We start from the raw sequence: 12053 nt of genomic DNA on the forward strand, positions 1-12053 counted from the left end.
TGGGGGGCGGCTTTGAGAGGAAGACCTCCACATCCTGTACTGCTCCTACACACAAACTGGCAGACGATGAAGGAATAGGGCATTGGCATGAAGACTTTAGATCTGTTCCAGCTAGTTTGTGAGTCAGGTTTTGGTGTAATTGTGACAATGATTAAGACACAAAACCCAAGTTGTCAAGGACAGGTTGCTTCAAATCCTAATACTCTTTCAAAGATCATAATGATGATTCAGAAAGGGGCGGGACATGTGCTTTTTGATTATTCCACGTTTTTCTAAACATTACTCTGTATTGTCTCTGAGACGAGAACTCCATTCTCTCATTATGTGGACCTTAAAATACTGACTGTGGTGGCAATAATAGCAAAAGCGTTGCTTAGTGAACTGCAGCCAAAAGAGTGAGCTCCATCTGCCCTTAGTTACTGTTGCTACCTTGGAAAACTTACTGATAAACTGCTGTGTGTATGCACTTGTAATTAAACACGGATGCATATGTACAGTATACATATACACACACCTTGATTTTGATATTGCAGAGGATGGCTCGTTAAGTATACTACCTGAAAGACGGACCAAAACAGAATGAAGGGAGGTATTATGTACAACACACACGAGAGAGAGAGAGCGAGAGAGAGAGAGAGAGAGAGAGAGAGAGAGAGAGAGAGAGAGAGAGAGAGAGAGAGAGAGAGAGAGGGAGAGGGAGAGGGAGAGGGAGAGAGACAGAGAGAGAGAGAGAGAGAGAGAGAGAGAGAGGGGGAGATAGAGAGAGAGAGAGCTTGTCAGAGGGAGCAGCCATGCAGGAATACTAAGGATTGTTAGTTTTCCCATCCAAACTTTTCTCTCCTTACCTCCCCCTGTCACTGGTGACAAGAGGGGATGGCGTGATTTATTCCTGTCATTCAGTAGTAATAACAAGTAGGATGTCCTTTGTTTCGTCTCTGCTGGTGGGAGGATACTGCAGCAAGGGATGAGGGGAATGTCAGAGTGGTAGAGATAATTGTCATTCATAAAGTCAGTGTGGTGTTAAAAGGGAATAAAAAGTGAGAGAGCCCTTGCTCTGTGTGGAGAGATGTTGATGGTGGTATTTTGTGTAGGATTCCATAGGATGATGAAATAGTCATTGTAGAATGGAAGAAGAACAATTTCAACATTTGTCATTCAAGCATTCATGCGCACACAAAAATAAAACACAATCTCAATGTACCTGTCTCTACGTCCTGGGTGTAGAAGTGCAGGGTGTCGCAGATTTCGGTGACGTATACTGCTCTGTAGTTGGCCACTCGTTCCTTCTCTTCCGTTACATGCACAACCTCCTCAACTGGTTTCTCCTCATAATTGGCCCAGATCTACAAGGGGGAGACAGGGGGCACATCCAGGTCAGTGACTGCAACAAATACCAGACGTCTGAAATACAAACATGATGTTTAAGTACTTTAGATTATTCTATAATTTGAGAGAAAAAAAACCATACAAATACAGACAATAGATTGTGTGTAACAGAACGTGACAGACTAATGTTGGGAAGATGGGAATGTCCTTGATATGTCCAGTCACTAAATCTTTTCCCACCCACTTGAGGCATCACAGTGATTCACACACTAGTCAGTAATGACTGATTTGGTGACTGATATCATGGTCTCTTTTTATATTCTGGTGAGAGCACCGCAATAATAACAGAGACCGTAATATCATGCTGACATACCAGGTATGGAAACATTTTTGTTACTCATTTTATTAGGCCAAATTCTAACCCATGATGCAGAAATCTTGTTTCTGCCACAGCTTTCTGAACCACCATGACGTTACAAAGCTGCACCAAGATTACTTCTCTTTCGGCTCCCCAGGAGAAACAGAGAGCAGGAGGCTCATTAGGGAGAAATGCTTTGCTTTGGACCACATATCAAACTGCATGGATGTCAGAAGATGTTTATGTGTTTACAAAGAGCAAGGGATGCAGCAGAAAGAGTTGGTGGTTTTCAAGACTAAATACAGGTTTGTATACAGCTTCAAGTACAGTAATTGTATTAAGCACATGCACCAACACAAGATGGTCAGGATGAAAGCGAGGTAATCAACTCCCTGCAGATGAAACGCTGGAGAAGGGGAGTACAGGAGATGTACAGGAGCAGACAGGGTGTAAAGATGGGCGGGGAACTCAAAAGTCAAAAAGTGCAACTAAGCTTCACAGGGCTCCAACTTCTTCTGCAGAAGCAGCAGCAGCACAGCTTGTTACTGTGCATGTCTGCAGGCCATTTGGGAAGTGTTTACTTTTAAAGGTTATAGAAAGAGAGGGAAAAGAGGCAGACTTTTTTTTTCTAACAGCGCAGTGATATTAGCCAATTAGGTTCTGGCTAATTATTTAACTGCATGGTATGATCAAGCTAATTAGATTAGCTAGTTTTAATGTTGTCATTTTTTTTTTTTTACTCTGCCTTAGTTCATCTGCAGAGCGACGCTAGTGTTAAGACTTTGTTAATTATACCCAAGGCTTTTTTTTTTATATGCTGGCTCTTTAGCACGCTAAGATTATTACTGTATTACTATTGATGTAGAGTGGCAAGAGTCTTGCAAGAGTGAACTGTGTGTGTGTGTGTGTGTGTGTGTGTGTGTGTGTGTGTGCGTGCGTGTTTCTCTGTGCAAGCGACAGAGAAATTGGTGACTGAGATTTGGAGGAAAAAAACAACAATAGTCATTACCATTGAAGAAATGCTTCGAACGGTTACCCATGAAACAAGTGACAGAAGAACCGAGTGCTGCTGCCCTGCTTACCCCCTAACAAAAGACAGGGTCATATTACCTAATTATATTCAGTTATTCATCCCACAAAAGCTGCAAAGAAAAAAGAAGAAAAGAGCGGAAGAAGTGAAGGGGAAAAGAAGTGAAGGAAGGAGGGAAAAAAAGCAGGTAGAAATTATTGGGATTGAGGGCGAGCAAGGTTAATGAAGACCGAAAACGCAGCCACGCTCCGTAAACCCCAAGATTGTATGGCCTTAGAAAGGCACGTGCATTATGAGCACACTTGTATGCAGCCATATGCACACGCTATATGCACAGTCACAAATGCTGGAATATAAACATGCTTCCCACATTGCAATTGAGCTGACATGGCTTGGCTTTTAATCAAACCTGCAACACCAATTAGGGAAGACAAAGATTAGAGTGTCACCTTTCATTAGACTGGTGGCCATCACTGCGACACCTTTAGCGTGGTAACAGGTGGGTGGGCTTATGCCGGGATTGGACACCAAGTGCAGCCACAAGGCTTCTTGTTGACCTCTGGCTTTGTGTTGAGTGTGGCTGTCACATGACAAGAGACGGGTACAAAGACCGATAGAAAAACACATTTGCTCCCCTTTGAAAGTACTCTATGAAGCACTACATGTGCTGAAGAGAAAACTAGACCGCTTGATTGAAATTTAGAGGTTGCTACATACAAAGTCACGAAACAAACAACTGTCACATCTGACATTGCGTCCTTGTATATTAGGTTCATTCCAATCGCTCCAATCGCTCAATCCATTCCACTGAAAATGACATCCTGCTGCTTATTCTACTCTCTTTATAGCTGTATGTTTGAATTGGGGCTAACACGGTGTCTACACAGGAGGCGTAGCGTGAGTGGCACGTTAGCAGAGCAGCAGCAGTAGCTTTAGTCCACTGTCTGCTTTGGGTAGTGTTTTGGGCGCATAGCGGTTAGAGAAACCTGAGCCGTTATGTAGCCTGGATTAATCAAAATAGAAGCATAAAAAAACGATGGTAATAGAATGAAATGGCTCCCGTATAGGCACGCCATAAGAGTCACAAATTGAGCTGAAAATGTTTCAATGAAATGTTTAAGAAAACAAGTTTTGGTTACCCCAAGTTGCACGAGTGCGGTTCCGAAAGGAGGCCTGGGAAAAAATATTTGAAGTAGTTGTAGCCCTGGTGAGTATTTACAATATCGAATGGTAATCGCTGAGCAGAAGCTATCACTCACACAAACACATCTCGCAAAAACTGCACGTTAAAAAAAGTAACTAGTAAACTACCTCTTCTTTAACATCGACATAGCCAAATTAAATTATTTTGCACTATTAGAAACAATGTAGAGCTTCATCTCTTTTTAAAGCGCAAATAAATGCATGGACACATGCGCGAGCACACACACACACACACACACGCTGTGCCCAGGGCTGGTGACCTTCCGTGAGCAGCCAACCATCCCGTTTGTTCCACTTGAATGCAGGTATGTGACTGCTGCTTCTGCTGCTGCTCTGCAACTGCAGCCAGACGCTAGAGCCACCAAGCTGCCAGAGACAATGAGAGACAGAGAGAGAGACCGAGAGAGTAAGAGAAGAGAGTGATAGAAAGATGGGGAAAAAGGAAAAAGCGGCAGCCCATTAAGTTCAGGCTGAAAGGACAACAAGTCCTAATAATGGAGGCCAAGCTGAGAGAGATGGCAGGTTAGGCTGACCTTCACAAGCCCTGAATGACAAAACACACTTACACCCAAGAGAGTCCAGTGGGGCAATATGATGACGGAGCTATGTAGCTCTATTGTTGCACATGGTGACAATCAAAGCAACATGAAAGAAGTGTTCAAGCATGTGTGGTAAGGATTAAGCCTGTTCCCATTTCCATTTTACAAATCTGTTTTCTTCTCTACCTTTCAATCTCTCTATTTCCTGGCTTCCTTTTTCTTGCTACACCTCGGTAATCCTACTGCTTTTTCATCTGGTTCTTTTTTTCAACAACACTACAGTAAAAAATGATTAGTTCACAATTGAAAAATATTTTCCGTTTATAGAATTTATGACTTTCTGAGACACCAGCCACTGTAACTTGTAATAGCCAAATTGGTCTACTATACAAGTGAAACCTGGATGCACAATGCCTAGCGCCCTGAAGGACAAATACCTGGTTATAGCCAAATCGTTATAGCAATTCCCTGTTGGCGAGTCTTACTTTCCCAGCCTGGAACATCGGAACTTCACCGTTTGAAAAATAGTAGCTCTTTGACAAGTGCAGCCCTATTTTGGAGTTAAGTCAGCTGCTGATTAGCTTAGTGCTGTTTTGTCTGAATATTTCGAACTTGATGAAGAGCGCGGCAGCCTAGAAAGACTAAGCAACTGTGCTACATTTGTACAGTGGATTCACACATACAAGCACAGGTGGGTGAATACACAGACAGATGGATGACTGAACACACACAGTGCCAGAACAAGGGGGTGAGGGCTGGTTTGAACACTGATTTAAGGTGGCAGTGTGTCAATTCAAGTAATGTGTGTGTATGGTCTATGGATACAAAAATCGCCACTGCTCTCGAAAGTACATACTATGCACTTTCTTATGAATCAAGTGCCCACATTTATATGATAAAAAGACACAAATGGTTTGGTTTAAACCTATAACTTAAGTGAAACATTTGTACAATATTTAAAAACTGACTGACTGACCGACTCATATCTCCAACACTCAAATCTGGTTTACAAGTTGTTTTGAACTGAATCTCTAAAAAAGTTTTCTACGACTTGAGAAAAATATAATCACTCTCCTATGAAATTAGGAACATGTTACACCCCTTTTGTGATTAATCCGACACACTCAGAAGAGAGCGCTCCTCGAAAAGAACGTTATGAGCACTACACTAAATACAGTCCAAACAGTCCAACAATTCCTCATTAACCTGTCTTCCCTTCACTACTGCACTCACATATATACAGAACTTGACAGCTGCAATATGCACGTCGCTGCCCACAAATTCAACCACACGTCAGTTGGACAAGGTTGGTCAGCCCTCGCAACCCCTGACAAACTTGTGCAGTTCTGAAACAATGCAGCTGTCGCAAAGTAGCAGGAGTATAGAGTAATATGAGCAAGATAATATAGGGTGGTCTCCCTTCTTACATAGTTCCATTGTTAATTCATTACCCAATCACACTTGGAGAACAATTGTAGGAGCATGTTAGTCATAAGAGTGCACTTTGTGAATCAATTTAGCCCCTATTATATCCCTGATGAATCCCTTTTAGAGAGAATGGTTAATTAATTCCATCAAGGGCACGTTTTTCTCTTTCCGACTCTCAGTGTTCACTTATAGCCTTTTGTCTTTAGAAGCTCACTTCAAAAGGCATAACGCTACACATAAGAATAGAGAGGACAATATTTACCTATGATTAATTGTATTCTGTTTAGATGCTAGCTGAGTGAGCTTTACTCATACAACAATACAACAAGAGATGATATCAAAGGGAAGTCTGTAAAGGCTGCATATTTAAATGAAAAGTTAAACACTGCCTGAACTTTTTTTTTTGCTGTAAATCCAATCCCTCTGTTACTAAATGTAGTAAAACACTCTGCGCTTAAATCTGCCCAAAAAGTGATATTTTTTTTTAATAACTCTGCATTTATGTTCCATTTTAGTTTTTAGGGTGTCCCTTCCATGATATTATGTACAGACATCACTGTCATTAGCACTAGAAAAGAATTTGATTGGCATACAAAGTGAGAAAGAGCTCATTAGAAATCTGCATTGGAGTCACGATGATGATGATGATGATGTGGCAGAAAGGTGGACGACCCTGGATTTCCTGTTGCTCGATGATGTCTGTATTGAATAAGCCATTAAAGGCGAAGAATGATCAACAAGATGGACAACTGCTTCACTGAGGGTCAATCTGCCATATCACAGCTGCTAGGATTACGCTGCCTCCTCTTAAAGTCCTAAAGTCATAATTTTATATAAAGTTCCTATGAACTTTGTATAAAATTATGATTTTTCAAGTGTATCTACTGTGTATACAGTATGAGCATACACATTAGGTGCCTTTCAACATGTGGCTTTAAAATAATATCTAACTTTTAAAAATCACCATATTAAGGATGCATGGGTGCATTAAGCAGCTTGTTTTTTTATTATCAATGATTAATATTTATGTTGCTCTTGATCATGAAAGGTTAATGGCTGATAAATGGTTGTATTACTAAATACAGGTAGTGTCGTTTTGGTTTACAAAATGTGATTTTATGGGGTGCAGTCTGTGAAAAAAAAATCACCCTTTACAAAATAAAAAAAGCGTAGGAATATTGTCCATGTGGCCATTTCAATAAAAATATACATCAAAATGGTGAAAAGAAAACCTTAACGTCCTCTTCTCTGATAAGTGCAAATGTTCCTTTTCAAACGACTATGAATCACTGCCAACAACTGTGATGAGAGGTTGGTGTCGGGTAAGTTCTCGGAGCCGATAAAGGTACTACACTGCTTGACTGACAGGCGGCATACCAGGGTCCCCCACTTTGATTTATGGACGTTTTAGAGTTCATTTGAGGTACAGTGATCACAATGTATGTGACACAACAGACCTTTTGACTTTATTGATCTTGATTGGACAGTGGGTTGAGTGACAGATGTCAGGGTGGCCCAATCGCTCTTGTACAGTAAAGAGAAAAGACATTAACCCAATGCAATCGCCTGGCTCGAAGAAGCCCGCCTCCAAGGTTAAGAGGGGTTGTTGGTACATTAACCCTGATCGCTCGCCTTGTCGTGGTGGGATAAGTAAGAGGGGCAGCCATGCTAGTGGGAGGAGGGGACTTCTTTATCGTTCCTTCCCTGCTCTCCTCATATTCAGACATATTGCATGGCAGCCTTGCATCATAAAACAAAGACTGTTAGTACACACAAACACACGTATGTGCACAGAGGCATAGTCGTGGCCTTGGGAAGAATCCAGGTTGAGCTACGATGTGGACATCATTCCTGCCACAGTGGGCTAATACAGTGCGACTGCTTATGGGTCTGCAAGGCCACACACATGGACACAGTAACATAAAATGTTGACTGCACACAGGGCTATTTGACAAGCTGTAAAAACTGAAATCACGTAGAACCAGTATATCATGTTTGGGGAGGCAATTGGTTTAACATATCGAGCATGCAAAGAATTCCAAAGGCGGTTCTTTTTTTTGCCTTCTTGTCAAACAACAAACTATCTGTATAAACATACCAGTATTAAAATAGCTTTTTGCAATCAACTGTATGAAGCAGCAAGAAAAATAATAATTATACAAAAAAAAAAAAAACTTCAGCACAGGCAAAAGTGTCATGTGAGGATTTCAGACAGCACCTCAAGCCAAGTTTCAACAGTTATCAATCAACTCTGTAAATCCATCCTATACTTGACTGCTTGCCAATGGAGAGGTCAAAACATGGGTTTTATGGTTTCTTGGTTTGCTGCCAGTTAAGATTCCACAGACATTCTAAAAAATCTGGAGGTGAAAGATGTTATACTGAGAGAATAATATGATTCTGTAATTCTTTAATACTTGAAAACAAAAACAGTCAATAGATTTTCAAGTTTATGTGGTAATTGCAGGATACATTTCAATTTACAGTGAATTCAGACAAAACAACAGTATTTGAGCCAAATGCATAAAAAAACAAAACATAGAACACACCTCAAAGAGATATAGTGCTAAGATCCAGGTTCAAGCTGAGGCTACACTGGCTAGATTTCAACTCTTGGATACACTGTCCACCACTGGAACCCAATCAATGCTAATCTGCTTAAATAAGAATATAAGAAAATAGGTGTCCACTTAACATCACAAGCCAAACACTGAGGGGAAAGAGGGAAAGCATGAGATAGATGGAGGGATGAGTCTCTCGGATGTGGTTACTTAGCAGATAAATTATGCATTAAAACTGCACAGGTGGCGCGGGACAGGGTTTTTAGGTGAAGGGAGGGAGCCGAACAGCTGGGGAATTCATAACAGAAACGGGAGAGCTAGCGAAGGAGAGAGGGAGAAGGAGAGAGAAAGAGATACTCCAAAGCTTCATATCACAGCCAACAGATGTTCTCCCATCACAGAGGCGGCAGGCAGGCGGCAGGGCTCCTCAACCCCGGCTTACACGGCTAATATGACCCCCCCTTATGCTGCCACACATACACATACTCAGGACACAGACACACGCGCAACAGTCAAGGGATTGGAAACGACCTAAGGCTATCGTGGTGGTAACTTGTTACACTTTTTAAATTGATCCACTTAGACATGTGTGTGTTGGTTTGGGGGTGGGAGCAGGTCTGTCAGCCCGTTGACAGTGTACTATTAGAATGTAAGTGCATACGTTATTTATATAGTACCTTTCAAGGGCAGATGTTGCAATGTTCTTCACAATAAAACAGAAAAAAGCTAATAAAAGACAGAGTGACAGACATAAAATGACAAAGAAATATGCTGAAAACAAAGTACTAACTTGCACCTGACAGGGATGGTGATATGCACACGTGAATTGAAGGGGGGCATGGTGTTACCATGGAAACAGGACATGTGGGTGCATATGTAATCAGGGTGATACGTGCACACATTAACCTACACCTGTGCCACCGTCCTCATGGGCGCCACCCAACTCAGCTGGTATGGAAAACCAGACGGCTGAGAGTACGAACCAAGCATTGTTCACAGATCACACACGCATTGTCCCTGGAGGCAGTCATTCCAGCCTACTGAGCCTTATGTCAAGTGGGCCGTTTTTTGTTTTTTTTTTCATTTTATTTTATTTATTTTTTTTACCGGAGCAGTGAGTGTGTCTATCTGCGGTCATTAAAAGATGATCAAGCCAAGCAAGATGTCATCAGAGCAAAACAAAAGCAGCGCTGGGGAATAAGCATGCAATTAAAGTCGACCAGCTGCAAGTGCAAGGGCACGTGATACAGACACTCAATCTTCAAATTGCGTAGACAGAGAGGCAGAAAGAAAGAGACAGAGAGGGGGAGGAGGGGGGGACAGGGGGGGACAACAAAAATAATTAAGCTGTAGCCAAGACAAACACTTTGTCTGATTGTGTATCATGATAACCTTGCTAGGAGGGGTGGTGGGTTGTAAAGAGGGACATGAGCTTTGCTTGATTTTTGTTTGATTACAATGTTTGCTTGCCCTGCACTGATTTTGCATTTGTGTGTGTGATATGCTGGATGACTTCCCCACTCTCTCTGTCGTTGTCCTTTACATTTATTCTGCGTTGATTTCCCCTCCAACATACATTCTTATGACCTTGAAGCCAAATGGTTTCTGGCTCTTTCTATGAATACGCCCACCTGGCTAAACATCGTGCAGAATAAAAACGGGGCTGAAATTAACAATGAATACACAGTATTTTAGCCCGCTCTGTGTCCCTTCCGCCTGCTGTTGTTCCTTTCATCCTTCCTCTGTAAGATATGTTTATCAACTCAAGCGGATTATTGTCCATGAGTGCACGCTCTCTGTGTGATCACTGGAAATTACAGAAGAGCTTAAAGGAACAAGGATTGGAAGAGAAAGAGGAAAGAAAAAAGTGGGTATAAAGTAGTGTGATTAAGAATTAGGACTACCTCAATGTAACAATGTATAAGCATGCAATTAAAAGGCAATTAATCAACTTTTTAATTAACAGACTAGTATGTCCCAAGCTGCCACAGTGTTGCCATGACGACTGGTTTTCCAGGGTAGCGTTATCTCTTCTTTTCCTTTCTCAGTGGAGGACTCCTGATCATTTGTCTCTGATCACACCTTCCACTCCAGTGTTCTTCTACCCCCTATTATCTCTCCATTCAAGAAGAAGCAAAACAAATAGAGGTGTGAAAAGGTGGAAGCGACGGACGGAGGGAAGGAACCAGTGCTGGTGGGGATTAAGGGAATGGGAATAGATGCAGGATAGCAGAGAGTGACAGAGAGGTTAATATGGATCTGGCAATGGTGAGGAGCAGCAATGGGAAGCAAATACAAGAAGGAAGAGAGGGAAAGGGGGAGGGGGAGAAGAGTAAGGGGAGAAAAAGATGGCAATATTATCCCATCAGAGGTAAAGCTAGTTGATGTCTCTTAATCGTTGGCACATCGCACAATTTGCACAGCGATTCACAGGTCTGGTGTTGCTCTTGTGAATAGCTGCTCTCCCAGTTTGAGAAACACCTGGGCTAATCAGCATCCTTGTAGGTGGGACTAAGGTTGCCACTGTGATCCATGTGTGCCAGAGAACAAATGCAAACTAATATGGTAACAAAGGCATGCAATCAACACATTTAGAACACCGTGCACTAAAGCCATGTCTTGTTTTTTAGTTTTGTAAATTTTCCAATTTAACCCCATTAAGGACCCAAGAGATGGGTGAGATGGACTCAGTGTTTAATTCCTTGATTGCACTGATGGATGTGACGAAAAGGAAGCTAAGAGGTGGTCAGACCTTTGCTTCACATCCATGACCACATGGCTTGAAGTTCACCATACAAAGGCATTGCTAAGCATGTTACATCTGTTATATCTGGTAATTTGAAACTTATTCGCAAATAATTTGATTCTTATATGCAAAGCAAAATTATTTCCCATTTCCTGTTGGGATGGAGAATTCTTTCTACTGTATATTGTTATGTGAAAGTGGCTCAACTGTGTCAAGTGTCAATTGTCAAATGTGTAACATTTAGGAAATAATGCAGAAATGCTTTGGTGAGACCCATACTGACACATAGAGGAAGTAGCAGAAATAAGCAGGAGGGGAAAATAATGTAGGGGAATGTGGGAAAAATGGAGAGAGAGAGAGAGAGAGAGAGACAGAGGCTGAGAGAGACTGGTACAACAGCAGGAATCGGAAGTGCAGTGATGACGAGAGCGTGTTTATGTAACTGTCTCTCCCTAAGGCATGAGAGAGAGGGAAGGAGAGACTCTGTATGCACAAAATGCACAAAAAACACTTGCAAAACTAGCAGAGTGGTCACATTCTCTAGATTTAGAGTGTTTCTGCAGGCTGGCCAACCAGGAGACTGAACACAGTAAAAGTGGACTGACCTAAATTACTAGAGGAACGCTTAAGGATTATTCAAGAATTCACTCAAAACTGTCATGTTGGTGACAAAGAGGAAACGGAGGAGGTCAAGCAGAGAGTTATTTCAGGCACCTTGTCCGCCCTGTTAATAAACCCTTCCACCCTCTTAGTTTAACTGATGAGATGGATTAGGCCAGCCACACCTCTAATGGTCAATCAAAGACAAAGACACAATGTGGAGAATACAGAAGTGAACACATAAACAACAACAAACATGCTC

At 41.8% G+C, this 12053-nt stretch overlaps 1 protein-coding gene across 2 annotated transcripts in view; it reads right to left on the reverse strand.

Annotated features, from left to right (window-relative positions):
- snd1 (staphylococcal nuclease and tudor domain containing 1) overlaps nt 1–12053 on the reverse strand; it is a 182428-nt gene that overhangs the window by 38763 nt on the left and 131612 nt on the right. For both annotated transcript variants that reach the window (XM_031313715.2, XM_031313714.2), the window contains exon 18: nt 1202–1343. In XM_031313715.2, the coding sequence (XP_031169575.1) occupies nt 1202–1343 (142 nt within the window). The remainder of the gene's footprint in view (nt 1–1201; nt 1344–12053) is intronic.

This window comes from Sander lucioperca, chromosome 20, assembly GCF_008315115.2.
Source record: "Sander lucioperca isolate FBNREF2018 chromosome 20, SLUC_FBN_1.2, whole genome shotgun sequence".
Taxonomy (NCBI): domain Eukaryota; kingdom Metazoa; phylum Chordata; class Actinopteri; order Perciformes; family Percidae; genus Sander; species Sander lucioperca.